Source organism: Meleagris gallopavo, chromosome 1, assembly GCF_905368555.1.
Source record: "Meleagris gallopavo chromosome 1, MGAL_WU_HG_1.1, whole genome shotgun sequence".
Classification (NCBI taxonomy): Eukaryota; Metazoa; Chordata; class Aves; order Galliformes; family Phasianidae; genus Meleagris; species Meleagris gallopavo.
In genome coordinates, this window is record NC_139404.1 from 187,126,564 (window position 1) to 187,145,562 (window position 18,999).

At 39.4% G+C, this 18,999-nt stretch overlaps 1 protein-coding gene across 22 annotated transcripts in view; it reads right to left on the reverse strand.

The window, feature by feature from the left end:
• DLG2 (discs large MAGUK scaffold protein 2) overlaps nt 1-18,999 on the reverse strand; it is a 1,005,161-nt gene that overhangs the window by 217,179 nt on the left and 768,983 nt on the right. For all 22 annotated transcript variants that reach the window (XM_085216429.1, XM_085216427.1, XM_085216435.1 and 19 more), the window contains one exon: nt 5,313-5,469. In XM_085216429.1, the coding sequence (XP_085072555.1) occupies nt 5,313-5,469 (157 nt within the window). The remainder of the gene's footprint in view (nt 1-5,312; nt 5,470-18,999) is intronic.

Below are 18,999 nucleotides of genomic sequence, written 5' to 3' on the forward strand. Positions count from 1 at the left end.
CATTTTATATGTCATCCACAATACCACAGGGAAGTAAGGATCCTAAGGATAAGGCCATTGCCTTTTGCAAGTAAGTCTTACAACAAAATGCACTCTTTTCCCAACTAGTTTTACTGCTTTTATCATGACCAAAAACCTGTTTTAAATTAGAAAACTGAAAGTTTCTCTGCACCAAAGTAAGGGAAGTCAATCTGAAGGTCAATTCCAACTGCAGCAAAATGAAGCATAAATACTGTTATAAATAGGCACAGAGTGCTTACACTCTACCCTACTTGATATGCACAAATTTTGGAGTAGAAATTGCTGAACATTATTTTTTTCAAATGCATATTTTGTTGTTTCTACAGATGTGAGCGAGCAAGTGGGTAGGAGTTGTGTGTGAGCAATGAAGTAGAAAGAGAAGTGTCTGAACTGCTCATAGGGAAAACAAACATCTCACAAAAAATGAAAGCAGGACAATGCACAGACACAAGATAGAACTGGATCAGTATAAGAGATCACCTTCTCTCTACAAGGGAGAACCTTGAATAAAAGACCAGAGGCAGTAAAGAAGCAAGATACTGAAATATCAGTGTTGCCAAATAACCATACATAATATCATCAACTAGATGATAAGGTGACAGAAAACCCTATGGAATATCTCTGATTGCCCTTTTCCCAGTATGTAGCTATCTCAGGAAGTTGCAGGGGATAGAAGATATCATCCTTCCCCATATATGAATACTTCATGACAAATGCTATGCTGTATCGAGGGGAAAATCATATAGAATTTGGTTGATTTCATTTTCCTGGTTCGGGTGAGGCAGTAGTGGAAATGGTTGGCATTAGGAGCATACTGCCTGCATTTTCACAGTGAAGCTGGTTCTTTTTCTGCTTTTTTTCCTCTTCTTATTGAGAGATTGTTCTACAAGAAACACATTTTATTTCCTCATGGTAGCTAGCAGGATGTGTCGCTTCTTTGCAGGCAGTACCTTTTATCCTGTTGCCTGTTTCCGGGATACAACTAATACTTTTTTATGACCCATGATTTTATACTACTTTTCTCTGAAATTGATCAAACACGATGTAAGGTGAAAAAACAAACATCTTTTGCAAGGGCAAACACACCTGAAATGTGAGATTCGGTTTAAGACAGCTAAATATAGTACATACGTGGTAAGTGTTTAAGCTTGAAGTCAGTGGGTACCTAACCAACACAGACAATAAGGCCTCAAAAGCAATTCAACTTGCTCTAGATACTTCTTAGCTGGCCATCTGAATCAATCTCTTGTCCTTAACGATTTTCATGGAAAATGGAAATCCAGAAAGAATGCAGACTTCTAAAGGCAGGGATCTTAATCTGAGATCTAGTCTTGTCCAGTGGCACAAAATTCGGACATCTCAGAAGTCAAGATTCAAGTGCTAATACTTGGTATTACCACTCTACAGCTCTTACTTCACCTCAGCTTTTTCCTTTATACACATTTTTAACCTGGTACAGTCTGGTAGGAAATCATTAAGCAGAAAAACAATGCCAGAATAGCAATTAATAGAGGAATGTGCTAAACTTATTCTGTGTAAATTGTGCATCAAGCCTCAAAATTCTGCTGCTAAAGTTCTGTATGTAAACTATGCATTCACTATATACCTCTTTTTTGAGATTTGTACTGCTTTCTATCAGCCAGGCCATATGTGCAATGCGTGGCCATTTGCTGTGGTTCTTGGAAATTGTTTTTGCTCATACACGTGACTTTTGATAAACAGCACTGGTTTGCCATTGCAATTTTAATATGTAACATATCCTTTAGCATTGGAGGTAGAATTTCAAATTGCAAGAATGGTGTCAAGGAGCATTCCATGTTATTTACAGTAGAGACTGTATTTTCCTAACAGATGGAGAACTTGGGGTTAGTTCAGAGTTCAAACAGCCCCTACATCTAGTCTTGGTCCGGACTCCTTGCCTGACTTTAAACAAATCAATTAACATAATGGTGGCTCATTTCCACTGCCATAAAATGGAGTTAATAGTTTCACTGTTATTTAGAGATGTTTTCTAGGGGTTATACGCATCTCATTGAAAAATTAATGTGTGTACACAGCACCCTAACAAAGCCTTGATGTCAGAGAGTATTCAAAATCTTATTCAACACTGTTTACCATATACTTAATAGCAGGGCAACATCAGAGAGAGGAATAGTGTGTACTGATGAACATACATTGCTGATGTGTGCATTACTATTTTTAAAGACATTCGGAAGTGAAAAGAATAATGTTTAATTTGGAGATAACTCACAAAAGTATAATGAATTATAGCAGGAAGGAATCAGCATTAAAAAGTCTCTTTTTGTGGGAAAAAATCACTTTTCATAAATGTAACAATTTAAATCAATTTTTGAAATGTTTCTGCCATTTGAAAGAGCATTTTCTATTATTCTTCCATTTGCCTTCAAGGTTTATATACGATTCAATTTGTCTCCCTGCAGCCAAGCATTTGGATTATCAGCCTTCTTTTTGAGTTAAGTCAAACATTGCCTGTCAATTGACTGAAAACATAAAAATGTATCCCTGCTTTTCCTAAGGTTTTAGCATTTCATTGAGTAGATCTCCGCCATTACTTACCCTATGATGCCATCTGGTGGCAATGGGAAAAATGTGCCATTTGAGAAAAATGGACTCAATTTTCTACCTTTCCAGGGGGTCAAAACCTCAGCATAATCTTTCACAGTGTCTCTTGGAGGGTGTTGCACAACATAAAGTGAGAAGGTAGAAAGTGAGACAGAAAGGTCATGGATATTGTCTGCGCCTTGCAGCCTGACTATGGGGCTTATGTATGCACCCAGCGGGTCACCCAAAGACAGTACATATTTGCTGCTTTGTGGGGTATAACTAATAGATTTACATTCTATTTAAGGTATATTTATAGGCATCTTCCCAAAGGTGAATAGAGACATTTCTCAACTAGTCAGAATTTTGCCATACTAACAGCACAGGAATGAATTAGGAAGATGTTGGGATTCTCCTCTTCTACACTGGATGTTTTGAAAACTAAAGTACCTTGCCCAAGGCCACAAATAATGACACAAACAGAATCAGGAATTAAATCTAGGTCTGCAAAGTTTAAATCGTTTATTCTGCTTCCTGTCTGAGAGAAATTTAACCAAGCCAGTGTTAATTCGAAATATTAGCTTGGCAAACATTATTGGTCTGTGGTAAATCAGATCTGTCATGTTTTGAGAAACAAATGGGTAAACTACTTCAGCAGGGAAATAAGTGTTTCTGAAGGATAAGACAAGCAAGACTAAACAGAGAGAATCAGACCTATTCTGTGCATCCACTATAAAATTAAGGGATCTGGCACCATTCACCAGACAGTGGTCTAAGATTAATCACTCTTAGATTGGCCTGTGCATGAAATTTGTTTTGTTTGAGCATGGAAAAAATGGATTCATAATAGTTATTTGTGACTAAATAAGTCAGCAGTGCCTGACTTGGTGATTGCCTGGGGATATGCATGCACTCTAATTTAGTAATAATTTCCATCCCTCTCCGCTCAATGAACAAATAAACTACTCTTGCATGACAAGTAAATGCTGTGGCAACACTGGTAGGTTTAATTAGAACTTAGGGAAAACATTGCTGCAAAACAGACCAAAATTGGAATTAAAAATTCAACTTAGGCAGTATCCCACAGTGCTAAATACATGCCTGCAGAAAAATAAAATAAAATGGTTTTCTAAATTTTATATGAGCTGCTGGATTTCTGAATGTACTGTGAAAGGCTCTGATCTCATAGTACTTTTTATTCAGCTTTCTTGTGCTGCACCTAGCTAAAGAAAAAATAAATTGTATTATGGTCCTGAAGAAATTTCCCTTTCTGTTCCTTGGGTTTCGTGTGTACGTTCTTGTCAGCACAGGCATTTGTCTTCCTTAGCTCTCCATAATGGTAGCTTTATAAGAACATCTTAGTTTTCTTGCAGTTATGAATCTTCTACTTTAGGATCTCTCTAAGGCATTGTACAACTTCTACTTGCTCTTTTTAAATTTTCAAGGAACAAGTCTAGATAAAATATATAATTTTGATCCTCATGATTTTAGATTACTGTATCCCTTTGTTGTTAACTGATCAGATTTTCTGTATATTGAGAAGCGGCACCAGACACTTTTTCACGCTAGAACTGCAGGTAGAAGTTAAATTTCACTATTCACATAAGACATGCCCAAGGAATGTAGGAAAGTCAGTTCCAACTGCTTCATGAACTGATCAGGAAACTAACACACAGTTATGTCACAACCCATCCAGCCTACAGCCATCTTGTTTCCCTGCCACTGATCCAAGTACAACTGAGGATGTAAAATGCACAGGGACAGAAAGTACAACAATGGGAATGAGCATGACACTGCAGCCTGGTGGATCAACCTCTCCTCTGGGATGAATAATTCCTGGGTTTCAGTTCTTCTCCCTAAGGCTATTCATGTACTTCAAATGAAACAGATCTGATTTTATCAATTTAGTATAGATTTTGTTTTTTTTTTTCTTTTTCTCTTTGTGTAAGGCAATATAATGTGAATGGGTGCTGTACTTAAATGTATTCTCAAGGATTCTATTGCCATTCAAAATCCTTTATGTTCAGTTGCTTCACTCACATGTTCAATTACTTGACAAACTCTGATACATAAATGCTCTGTTTTTGAACTGCACAAAATTAAAAAATACTTGAAGAAAAAAATTAAACTATGCTATTGGGACTAAATATGCAAAATATAACCTAAGGCTACAAAGCCTTTTATCCTATAAAATCTGAAAATAAATTTCAGAGCAATCATCAGATTCATAAGAGGCAGAGAGGTAATTATAACCTAATTAATCTCCGAGTACTGGTAGTTGCTAAGTAGTTTAGTGCACACTAGATGGCACTCCTGATTTGGGTGATTTTCCTGCAACTACTGATCAAAGAAACGCTAAAATTCGGAAATATCTTCTGACTCAGTAGTGCATTTTGGGCAACATGGAACTGGAAAATGGGTTAAACCAGGAGGTGCTGAGGTGTGCGCTGCATTTAAGTCTTCACTAAGGTGTTGCCATACTATAAATAACAGTGAGAAGAGAAAAGTCTCGTTATGATGTGGGAACAGCTAACATCATGAAAAACAAATGTTGGAAAAAAAAATAATAGAGCAAATAAGCAGAATATTCAGTGATGAACTGTTTTCAACTTGGATATCAGACATTGGAAACCATAAAGGCTTCATGAGGATTTCTTTGTTGTTTCTTGCAGCAAAGACAAAAAATAAGTTTAGGCAATCAGTCAATAAATCCCAAAACAAATACTTACAGACAAAATCTGATCTCCTCTCTGCAGTTCTCCACTGAGATCAGCAGGCCCGCCTGCTAAGATGAAAGACACGAAAATGCCTTCCCCATCTTCTCCTCCCACAATGTTAAAGCCAAGTCCAGTGGACCCCTTGTGGAGGATGATTTTTCGAGGCTCTCTGTGGAGAAACAAAATGGTAATGTTTATCCATTCAAAGATATTCAAAGACATACTACATTTTGCTAAAGAAACAATGGCCTGCTAATGCCTAAAGAGACCCTTTATTAAATTTGATAAATCTGTTAATTGGAGAATGATAACTAAGCAGCAATCTTTTTATTCCTCTCATGTTTGAATACAAACTTCTTTATTAATTCCATCCGACTGAAGTCATCCTCATTAAGTTAAATGAGGGATTCATTAAAAATGAAGCCAAAACACTGAAGATATTTTATAGTCTAATTTCTAGCAATGCTACATATCAATCAAACTTTACAGGGTACCTATTTTTCTTTGAAGTTCTAAATGAATAAAGAAAAAAATCAAACATCTAAGCAAAGTAGCAAAGTTGTTTTAAACTTGGCAGATTTGGAGCAAATGAAACTAGCAATAGAAATGAATCTCACAAAAAAACTCTGGTGTGATATTATCAGGAACTTGTAATCATAAAATTACACAGAAGTTTTATCAGTGAACCAGACAGAAGGACATCTGCTTTTCTGTTACTGGTTTAAAAAACTGATGATTATAATGGAAATCTGTAAATAATAGCAAGATCTGATTCAACACTTTACATTTGTAAACTGATACTATGATCAAAAAGATGTTAATATAATAATATGCATTTTGTTTTCAGCAAATTTCAGTTCCAGAGGAAGGAGAGAACTTTCCCAAGCATTCAATGTAGTGTAGTGAAAAAGTGCCCCATGTATCCCAGCTCCCACTCTCCATGCAGCATGACGGGGAGGATCAGGCCCTGTAGCTGGGGCTCAGGTTATCACCAGAAAAATACCTTGCCTTGTATGGCTGTCAGACCACAACCCCTTACTGCTTTTCCATATAGGGAAAGATAAACAGCTACTTGTGGGTCAAGGGCTATCAAAAGGACTTCAGAGCCTCTGGATGATGGCTAAAGGAATTGCATGCACAGATCTTTTCTTCTCTGCCTCCTGTACTGGGTAAGGACATGGAAACAAATAAAAGGATTTTATCTTTAAATACCTGACTTTGTGGCTGGTGCCGTCTCCACAACTTTAGTTTTTTCTGACAACCAAATGGCCTACATAGCATCTAGTTTGTAGGCACCACATGGGTTTTGCCTTTCTCAAAGGGGGAGAAGAGTCCTAGGGGAAAACAGCTCATTGGGAGGGCTTTAAACCAGATGTGAAGGAGGAGGGGGGATAGTGAGGCTTCCCTTGATAAGGTGTAAGATGGCATCACAAGATTAGAGAGAAAGGGTGCTAGCAGAAGCCCTGAAGGACCTGCTGCCTTGAGAGGTGCTGGCAACACTGCAGCACATACAAAATCCTATGATGATGAGACAGTGACTGTGGGGGCAATAGGAAAAGGCAATGGGGAAAATCAAGGGAAATACTTAAAATGAGTTAAGGAGTTAACTTTCAAGGAGGTGACAAAAACAGCTGCTCTGCTGAAGTGCCTCTGCACAAATGCATGCAGCTTGGGAAACAAATAGGAGGAGCTGGAAGCTACTGTGCTACTAGAAAACCACAGTATAGTTGCTGTCCCTGAAACCTGGAGTATGGCTAGTGACAGTGACAAGCTATTCAGAAGGGACAGGTGAGGAAGGAGGGGAGGGGATGTTGCTATCTACATCAGGAAAGGAATAGAATGTGAAGAGCTGTCCCTAAAGAATAGTCATGAGTAAGCCAAAAGCCTATGGGTGACAACTAGAGATTGAGGCAGCAAAGGGAGCCTTGTAGTTGGTGCCTACTGCAGGCTATCCTAATCAAGTGAAACCTGTTGACGAGACCTTCTACCTCCAGCTACAGGGGCACTATGATCACAAGTTCTTGTCTTTCTGGGGGACTTCAATCACCCAGACATTTGCTGGAAAAGTAGCATGGTGAGCTGTAGGCAATCAAAGAGACTCCTGGAATGCACTGAGGATAACTTCCTGAGTCAAGTAATACATGGCCCCACCAGGTGAGATGCAACACTGGTACCCTACAACATCCTTCGCTCCAAATTGGAAAGATATGGATTTGATGGGTGGACTGTTCAATGGACAAAGAATTGGCTGCAGGATCAAGACTAGAGCATGGTGGTCAATGCCTGAATGGAGAGCAGTGATGAGTGCTGTGCCCCAGGGGTCAGTGCTGAGACCTTTAATATCTTCATCAATGACAATGACAGTGGGGTCGAGTGCACCCTCAGCATGTTTGCTTATGACACCAAACTGTGGAGTACAGTTAACACCCCAGACATACAGGATGCCATCCAATGGGGCCAAAACAGGCTTTAGCAGTGGGCCCAGGTGAATCTCATGAGATTCAACAAATCCAAATGCAAGATCTTGCACCCGAGTCGAGGCAGCCCTTACTACCAATACAAGCTGGGAGATGAAAGGACTGAGTGTAGCCCTGCAGAGAAAGATCTGAGGGTACTGGTGGATGGGGAGCTGAACATGAGCCAGCACTGTGCCCTCACAGTTCAGAAAGCCAATTGTACCCTGGGCTGCATCAAAAGCAGCGTGGCTAGCAGGGCCAGGGTGTGATCCTGTCCCTCTGCTCTGTGCTGTGACACCTCATCTGGAGTACTGCATCCACATGTGGAGTCCTCAGTGCAGGAGAGATACAGACCGGCTGGACTCATCTAAAAGAGAGCCACAAAAATGATCCAGGGGTTGGGACATCTCTCCTATGAAGGCAGACGGACAAAGCCGAGTCTGTTCAGCCTGGAGAAGAGAAGGCTTCCAGGTGACTTGATAGGAGCCTTTTGATACTTAAAGGGGAGCTACAGAAAAGAAGGGAATAGACTCTTTAGCAGGTTTTGTGGTGACAAAACAAGGACAAATGGCTGTAAGCTTAAAGAGGGTAGATTTACGTTGGATAAGAAGAAAAAGTATTTTACAGTGAGGTTGGTGAGGCACTGGAACAGATTGCCCAGAGATGTGGTGCGTGCTCTTTCCCTGGAGACTTTCAAAGTGAGGCTGGATCAGGCCCTGGGCAACCTGATCTAGCTGTACACGTCCCTGTTCATTGCAGGGGAGTTGGACTAGATGGCCTTTAATGATCCCTTCCAACTCTAAGGATTCAATCATTCTATGATTCTGTGACTCAGATTTGTCTCTCTTGGACACCCAAGCACACAAGTGTGTATATATATATGTGTATAGACAAAATGTTTATTCATACTTACCCAATTTTTAATCCCTCTAACAATTTACTCCTCAGAAAAAAAGTATAGAAATTATAGGTGTGAATCTTAGCTCAGTCCTGCAAACACTCGTATGCATTTACATCTGTGATTCCTCACGAGAAAAAGAATATTCTAATTTTTACTTATTACAAATAAAATGTAGCAGCAGTGACAAGTACGAACACTCACACATACAACACCAGAAGAGCCATGCTCTGGAATGATTTCTGTAAATTATCCAATACTTCCTGTGTACTATATAATGTTTTGATAGAATACCAATTGCTTTTTCATTTCTGTTTTGTTTAAAAATAAAAGGAAAAGGGAAAGAGAGAGAGTAGTGATGCACTGAGGAGTGCCTGATGTTGTTAAGTTGTACAGCTTTTATATACATACGGCAACTTTATCTTTACAAGATAATTCCAAAAACAATAGGGGTTTCTTCAGTTTTGTCTAATGCTAATGCTCAAACAGTATCTCCATTTTGATTGTGATCTTTGAATAATATCTCAACTTCCTGATCTCTAGGCTTAATATTTTTGAAAGAAAAAACGAAAGCAAATTTTTGATAATATTTTTAAAAGGAGATTGCAAGTGTTCTTCCAAATTCAAGTGGGCCTTCATTTTGTGTCTTCTTAACATTATACAGTGAGAAAAAAAGTATAAAGAGATACAGGTGTAAGAAAATGACAGTGTCTTGACTTTGCATATTCTTCAAATATTATCTACCAACTAGAAAAAAAAATGGGGGATTTTTTCTTTTCTGGATCATTGCTGTTGATGTGCCTTGTAGCAACACTTTTATTACCTCCTTAACTATGCACAGATTAGAATGTAATCCAAATCTAAGAAGTATGAATAGATTTTTAATTAAAAAGGGTGGCCTGGGGGCTGGAATGGAAGTAGGACAGTTAGCTGGAAGTGTAGAGTCCTTCCCACTTAGTCCACGATTTCCAAGTTATCTTGGCAAGTCATTTGTTCTATCAGATTCAGTTTCTTCATCCACAAAATGAAATGGTGACACTTGTCATGTTGAGTCCTACAGACTGAAAATACTTTGAGAGAGCTGAGCTACTGCCAGTATTATTCACCTGTGTATTGAGGACAAAGAGGCAGTAAAGCCAAACAAATATATCTGCATGCTCCGCTGGTAAGAAATTAGAGCTCTGTTCAGAATGACACTGAGTATTTCTATGTGTGGCAGCTATTTCTGTGGCAGCTTGCATCATAAAGTTGAAGGCCAGTGCTATGGCAAAACTAGGTCAATACAACTGGGTATCTACTGAATGCTAAGCTGTGCAACTCAACAAAAAGTTGGCCCAGTTATTAATCCCTGCCTCTAATCAAGTCAGCAGATTTATGCCTAAAATGCTGTCAGTGCTGTTTTGTAATTTTGGCCTTTTGACAGCAAAATTCACTTTGTGCTCTTGGATCATTATTCTCAGAAGAAGCTCAGACAGTAATGTGGGGAAATGTCAGAATCTGTGATTAGAACATGAAGGTTTTGGATCCTGGTCCTTAGCCAAAAGAGGTTGTTTTGGTCATAACTCATATTTGGCTGTACAGAGACTATCAGCCACAAGATGCCTTCATATGTCTTTCATATTAGAGTATCTTGTGGAATCTGAAAAGTGGATTCAAGAATGCACAGATGTAGTCATAAAAACAATGATCATAGGAATAAACTTTTGCCATGACTATGCTTCAAAGTAGATGGTATGTACCAATTCACCATATGCCAAATACAGTATATAGTATAGTATTTACTATATAGTAAATATAGCATAACAAATAACTAAGATTTTATATAAATTCTTATATATATAAAAGTCATATATATGTATGTCATATATATAAGTCATATATATATATGTATATGCATCCCAGGGTCTTAATGAAGCTGGTTAATGTGTTTACCAAGCATCTCTCAATCATGTTTCAAAAGCTGTGGCTGTCAAATGAAGTCTTCAGTGTTTTCTAGTGATTGGAAAAAGGGAAACACCACTCCCATTTTTAAGAAAGGGAGAAGTCCTGGGGAACTACAGGCCAGTGAGTATCAGCTCTGTTCGGACATATTAAGGCGTATGAGGTGATCTGAGAGAGCCAGCATGGCTTCACCAAATGCAGATCATGCCTGATCAATCTGGTGACCTCCTGTGAAGGAGTGTTGGCATTGGTGAACCAAGAAAGGGCAACTGATATAATCTACTCAGACTTCTGCAAGACCTTTGACATGGTCCCCCATCACATGCATATCTCTATAGAGATATGGGTTTGAAGGGTGGAGTATATGGTGGATAAGGAATTGGTTGGAACATCAAAGCTGGAGAGCTGTGGCCAATGAATCTATGTACAGGTGGATGCTGGTGACAAGTAGTGTCCTCAACGGGTCCATCTTGGGACTGGTTACTTTAACAGACAGGCACTGGGATTAAGTGTAACCAGCAAGTTTTCAGATGACACCAAGCTGAGTAGTGCAGTAGATATGATAGAAGGAGGAGATGCCATCCAAAGGGACCTGAACAAGCTGAAAGGTGGGCCCATATGAACCTAGTGAGGTTCAACAAGGCCAAGTGGAAGGTCTTGACATTGGGCTGGGGCAAGCCAAAAGACTGGGAGCTCAGCACTGTGGAGGAGGACTTGGGGGTCCCGATAGGTGAAAAACTTAACATGAGCCAGTATTGTTCACTTACAGCCCAAAACATCAACAGTATCTTGGGCTGTGTCAAAAGAGGGGTGGCAAGCAGGGCAAGGGAGGTGATCATCTCCCTCTACTCTGCCCTTGTGAGACCCCAGCTGGAGTACTGTGTCCAGGCCTGGGGCCCCCAGATCAAGAAAGACATTAAACTTTTTAAAGCAGGCCAGAGGAGGGCCACAAAGATGATCAGCGCGCTGGAGCACCTCTCCTATATATAGAGGCTGAGGGAGCTGGGCTTGTTCAGGCAGAAGAAAAAGCTACAGGGAGACCTCATTGCAGCATTCCAGTACTTGAAGGGAGCTTATAAATGGAGGAAGATCAACTCTTGAAATGGGTAGTAAATGATAGGACAAAGAAGAATAATTTTAAAGTAAAAGAGGGGAGATTTAGATTAGATGTCGGGGGATATTTTTCACTGAGAAGGTAGTGAGGTGCTGGCACAGGCTGCCCAGAGAAACTGCGGATGCCCCATCCCTGGAATTGGATTTATGATGAAGCTAAGGATGTTATATATTTATTCTCCTGGCATAGATGTTTACAGTCAACTCTTAATCTAATTATTAAGGAAATCTATGAAGAGCTGCCCCAATTCTTCTTGAATGCCTGGGAACCAGAACTAGAAAAATCCTTCACCTCTGTTGAAATTCTTGATGCACATAATTCTAATACACAAAATTCCAGAGCAAATACAGATAAATGCTTTAAATGAAGTAATGGAATCAAAGATTTAAAGATGAGATAGTCACGATTCAATGATTCTACAGCTTTACGATTCTATGAACATAATTATTCATGAGAGAATAAAAAATGAAAAAAAAGTTACTCAAATGTGAAGGAGATTTTCTTGCTTGGTAAAATTTTTTTGCTCCCTAGAGACAAAAGCAACTGAGGCAAAAGTAATTGCACAGTTTCATACTTAGAAGGCACATTGTTCTGTTGTCAGACAATAGATGGCACTCTATTGCTACAAAAAAAGACAAAATCTAACATTTTCAGTGTTTCTGAAATGTGTGCTTTTGCCTCCAGCTTAAACTACTTACTGCATGTACAATTTCTCCTGGGATAAATAATGCTGAAGGTAAGTTTCTAGGTACTAACAAAGTGTACTATAGCATTTTAATTCTGTGTGTGCATGTTTTGTGCCCACCTGCAGTTTTGTACCAAACACTAACAGAGAAGATCAGCAGGGTAAATCAAGCATAAATTAGAATGAAGTGTGAGAATGATAACATTCCTGGACTGACAGAAGGCAGCAGAAGGAAGAAAGCACAAAGAAAAAGAATGCATCTGTAAGGAGAATGGGAAAGGAATTTAAAAAGCAAAATGTAGAGAAAGAAAGAAAGAAAATTCACTGTAGCAGAGCCAGAAATCATAACTAGAAGCAAAGAAGGAAACAAAGTACTGCAATCCACACCAATTTACAAGCTCGGAAATCAATGAGGGAATCAATTTGGATGGACTTGGTTACTTGCTTCAGGGAATACATCAGATCTCATTCTCTATAACACATTATAGATTGCAGGCTTGATGTAAGACCAAAGCATTATTAAATTAATACTTAAAACCAATAAGGAGCAACAAATCAGAGGGAGTAAAACTTCAACACTTAATGAAATTCCTCCTGTTGTGAAAATGCAATTATAGAATAGAAAACATTGAAGCACTTTTCCTCCTTAACATTTTTTGGGGGTTCATATCTACTTTACTTATTTACTGTGTGAAAACAGCTAAGTGTTTTGCATCTCTTACATTTGCACTGAATATTTGTTTTGATCAGTTTTAATCTTTTAGAGTAAGAAAAGGATGAAAAAGAAATTAAGTATCCCTATCATTCTCTTATGGATTGTGAATCCATAGCAATTATAGATTTAATTTAGGAGATTAAAAATTGCACTGATAAATGAAAGGGAAGAGCCTTCTGAAAACAAGTAATTCTTATAATAACTTACTGCAAGAAAATCCATTTTCAATTTGCTTATTTTGTGCTGCTGGCTACATTAAGGAATACAGCTGGTTTTAGTATTCATCTCACACTCATATCTCTGCTTTTCTCTTTATTTTGAACCATCTATAACATTAGGGTGTTAAAAAAATTTGGTGGATTTTGGAACATCTAGAACAAACCAAGCGCATTGGGTACTTTCAAATATCAGACCTTACAGATTTTTTCAATTATCTCTAATCACTGATGTATCCCAAATCAGCAGAGTAATATGGCTTTAAGATTTTCTGCAGTTGTTTTTTTTCCTCCTTTTTCCTATTTATTTATTTATTTGTTTGTTTGTTTGTTTTACTTCTAGAAGGATACTGACATCATGCATCCATTCATGCGTGTGCTGGGCTGGTAGCACACATCACAGAAAGCCCAGCAGGAGATTCATTCATCTTGCTGCTATCATTAGGGCAACACTCTGTCCCCAGTTAAGGCCACCCTCTGTGCAAGCCACTATGCAGACAGTGACAAGAAGAAACAGGACACGAGGAAACAGTCTCAAATTGGGCCAGAGGAGGTTTAGATTGGATGTCAGGAGGAACTTTATCTCAAAATGGATGATCAGGCAGGAAGAGGTTGCCTGGGCAGCAATGGAGTTGCCATTCCTGGAGGTATTTGAGACATGCTGGCATGGCATTAAGGGACACGGACTAGTCATGGGTCTTAGTAGATCAAGCTGATGGTTGGACTAGAAAATCTCTAGGTTTTCTCTAACCTAAATTATTCTATGATTCTATGATAATGCAACATAAAGCGTTCACACTATTTACCAGTGACAAATAGCAGGAAATAAGCTGTAGAGGGAAATCACTTCAATTGGTTAAACTCATGCATTTGTCATTGGGTCACTGGGGAAAATATGACATCTCAGGATCAAAGTACCCCTCTTCTGTGCATCATGGTGTCTGGCTTCACTGTATGAGCACGGAGCTGTGCCTTCTCAGAGTCAGTTGGTTAATCAAGCCATTTCTTTTACAGTACAATACTTCAAGTTTTCTTCTCATATTTCAAAAAATTCCTGTTATCCATCACTGTCACAGTGAGCATCAGGGTCCAGAAGGGTAACTTTGCCTTCTTAAGCTCAGACAGTGTTTTGTTCACATTCGGTCTTTGTATTCATTACAATGTGCAATTAATTGTTTCCTCTCATTTTGCAAAGTGCTGATGTACAAACAACTAAAACTTCAGCATGATATGAGATGTTCACTAGGATATCTCATAGCAAAATGTAATTTTGCTTACTATTTTTACCTATTCTTCTTGAAAAACTATTTTATCTGCTTGACTGTGGTTTCTTTGGCATTTCTTGTTGATTGAATATTGGCATTAGCTATAGATGCAATACTTTATCCTAAGTTTAATAATGAATACATTTTTTATGCATTTATTTTCCAAAACTCCTCTCTAACTTGTCACAAACTTTGAAGTATATTTAATGCAAAGGAACCTACTGGGAGCCAGGCTTCAACCTGACTGATGCATGCATGAGTGCACTGGCTTATATATGGGCAATTTTATTTGCTTTGTGGGAACCCCCCTGGATTTTAATAGTCTTTCATTTTGTCCTTTGTAGAGAAATTAAAGCCTGTGCACCAGGCAATGTTTTATGCTTACAGCCAGCAAGACAGAGTTGGCATGAAGGAATAATTTCTTACTTGAAAAGTGAAACTGGTCTGTATTTTTACCCCAAAACATTTACCTCAAAGGCACAGAAGCATGTCTCCTAGATCTGAGGAATTACACTGAATTCAAGAGCAACAATGTTGGACAAGTAATATGCTCTGTAGCTTTGAAAGGAAGACGGTTATTCCAATACACCTATATATTTATAATTTGTTTCACATGATCATTTCTCTCTCTTCCCTGATCTAGAAGGTATATCATTTACTTGCTAATAATCAAAATAAATCAGGAAATCTGCATCTCCGTTCCACCCACTATCCCGCAGCACAGGCATAAACTAAAAAGACTGCTTTCCATTCTGCTTTTAAAGACTATAAACCATGACTGCTTCACCATTTGAGTTTGTAAATGAAGCTAGGTGAGATGGAAATGGTGATAGGCAACCCCACCACCCTGTTGGGAAACAGGAGGCATTCAAAGGTTAAGAGAATACCTAAAAACGGCTATGCCTCTAAGCCGTATATGAAATATCAATACAGAGTCCATTGGAAGCAAGCATCCAGAATCACTTTATATGAGATACTTTTGAAACACAAAGCTGCCTGTAATATCTGCCCTGTTCAGAATAAAAATTCTTATCCTCAGTCATCGTTCAACTGCTGTTTATTTGCATACTAATATTTATAGATGAGATATTCAGAACACTCTTGATGAAAGAAATTGAAATCCCACTTTCTAAGCATCTCAGCAGAAGAGATGACTGTTATCGTGTAAAATACAATTTAGTCTGAATGTCAGCTGGAGAAAGAATAGTTTTCATAAGCTACTGATGTAGCCTTGTGAGATAGCTCAGTAGGATTTCCAGGTAACAGCCTTTAGTTTTCATCCAACATTTTTCCTAAATTGAATATTCATAGTTAAAATCATTCATTAAAATAATTTAAAAAAACTCTCAGATTAACAATATTTTCACATCCAAACATTAGAGTCTTCTTGTCTGTAACCCATACAGATTAGGAAAGTTACTAATGAGTTTGCACTGACAATGACATCCAACACCTGTGAAGTTCATGCTTTTGTATACATCATAGATCTATTGACCTCATGTACAGCTATTAAATTGTGAAGAATATATTGCTTGAAAATAGAGAAAAATTAAGCTTTAAAGAAATCCTGACTTTTTTTTTTCACTTTGTGATTTGTTATTTTGCAAAACATGAAGTCTACAAAAGCAGGACTTAAAAATGCTTTTACTTAGATAGGAACTCAATACCTAAATTAAAAACCAATTGAAGTTTTTAAAACATCTGTGCTAGCCATCTCAATTACCATATATTCAACAAGGTGGAAAGGAATAAATGCCACTGAATGCGATTCCACCTGTGTTTCTTTGTCCCTCCAATATTTCATTTCTCCTTCAGAGAATGCACTAATTGTATTACTGCAGTGACTACACAGTTGGTCAGACAGAGCCAGCATGCTGGCCTGAAATCTCAGTGTGTGATAGGGATGCCTTGCAGGTAAAGTAGCCATTTATGAAATGCAACTCAAAAGCAATATAATAAGTCACCTAAATACAGGACTCTACAGATGGAACATGGGTTCCTAAAAGAGAAAAATAACTTTGTTTTGACATCAAATTGAATTAGCTATAAACATATTTGGCAGTAAGGGCTTCACAAAAACATTAGGCTAAATTGAGCTTTATTATAATGAAATATTTAGAGCTGAGCTGATTGCTTCTATTTGCTCAGTGGTGTAACTGGCTAACAGTCCCACTTTCCTACATGAAATGAAATATGACTCAGCCTAAGTTGATTAGTAATAATTACAAACCAGATACTCTTCTACCTCCTGAATAGCAGGAGACCTGTAATATCATTTGCAGATTCCCACTGCTCTAATGATTCATACACAATAAATGCAAGCTGTCTGCATGGCCAGTGCAGATTTTGCAATGTATCTAAAAATTCATGCAGACAAACTGATTATCAAATTTCAATGGGAATTTGAGTCTGCAGGGTACCTCCTTATTACGGAGACCAGTAGACCAGGTCAGAGACATCATAATAGAATTTCTTTCCTTAAATCTCAATTCAGTCAATTCTTATTCTTTTTTTTTTTCTTTTCTTTTTTCTTTTTTCTTTTTTTTTCCCCCTAACATCAATTCCTCATGAACTGGTTTGAGGAAAGAGCAGGGGAATATTTAGAGAGTGAAAGATAAAAAGAAAATCTAATGTGAGGATGTTTAAGCACTGAGACGGGTTACTCAGGGCTTGTGAATTCACAGAATCATAGAGTCGTTTGAATTGGAAGAGACTTTTAAAGGTCATCTAGTTCAACTTCTTTGCAATCAACATGGACATCTGAAAACTAATCAGGTTCTCAGAGCCTCATCCAGCTGGATCTTTAAATACAGGCCGGTAAGTCTCGCCTCTGTGCCTGGGAAGATCATGGAACAGATCATCCTGGATGACATGCTTGATGACATGAGGAATGGGCATGTGATCTGAGACAGCCAGCATGGCTTCACCAAGGGAAGGTCATGCTTGACCAATCTGGTGGCCTTCGATGATGGAGTGACGGCATTGGTGGACAAGGGAAAGGATACCGATGTCATTTACCTGGACTTGAGCAAGGTCTTTGACATGGTCCCCCACCGCATCCTTATCTCCACATTGGAGGGATGTGGATTTGATGGGTGAACCACTCGATGGATAAGAAACTGGTTGAAAGGCCACAGACATAGAGTGGTCATCAATGGCTCTATGACCAGGTGGAGGCTGGCAACGAGCAGCGTCCCGCAGGGGTCTGACTTGGGACTGGTGCTCTTTAACATCTTTATCAATGACATCGATGACGGAATTGAGTGCACCCTCAGCAAGTTTGCTGACGACATCAAGCTGAGCGGTGCGGTTGACACGGTGGAAGGAAGGGATGCCATTCAGAGGGACCTCAACAGGCTGGAAAGGTGGGCCCGGGTGAACCTGATGAGGTTCAACGTGGCAAAGTGCAGAGTTTTGCATTTGGACCAGAGGAATCCCAGGCATCTACACAGACTGGGAGGGGTGGTCCGTGAGAGCAGCCCTGTGGAGAAGGACCTGGGAGTCTTGATAGATGCAAAACTTAACATGAGCCAGCAGTGTGTCCTTGCGGCTCGGAAGGCAAATGGTATCATGGGCTCCATCAAAAGAGGGGTGGCCAGCAGGGACAGGAAGGTGATTGTCCCCCTCTACTCTGCTCTTGTGAGGCCCCATCTGGAGTACTGTGTCCAGCTCTGGAGCCTCCAGTACAAGAAGGACGAGGAGCTGTTGGAGAGGGTCCAGAGGAGGGCCACAAAGATGATCAGGGGACTGGAGCACCTCCCCTATGAGGATAGGCTGAGGGAGCTGGGCTTGTTCAGCCTGGAGAAAAGAAGGCTGTGGGGTGGCCTCATTGCAGCCTTTCAGTACCGAAAGGGAGCCTACAAACAGGAGGGGAATTAACTCTTTGAAAGGGTAGATAACAGCAGAACAAGGGGAAATGGTTTTAAGTTGAGGGAGGGAAGATTTAGGTTGGATGTCAGGGGGAAATTCTTTACAGAGAGAGTGGTGAGGTGCTGGAACAGCTGCCCAGAGAGGTAGTGGATGCCCCGTCCCTGGAGGTGTTCAAGGCCGGATTGGATGGGGCACTGGGCAGCCTGGTCTAGTATTAAATGGGGAGGTTGGTGGCCCTGCATGTGGCAGGGGGTTGGAGATTGATGATCCTTGAGGTCCCTTCCAACCCTGGCCATTCTATGATTCTGTGATTCTGTGTGACCTTGAGTGTCTCTAAGATGAGGCATCCAGCACCTCTCTGGGCATTTGGTGACAATTCCAGCTTCTTTACACAAGGCTGCAAGAAATGGGATCTAAATTAGAAATTAGCCCTGCTTTGAGCAAGAAGTCTGGATGATCAGGACTTCATTTATAAAATTGCCTTCCAGAAAAAAGCCTTTTACCCAAAAGGGCCTCTCCTATAACAACTTTATTAATTAG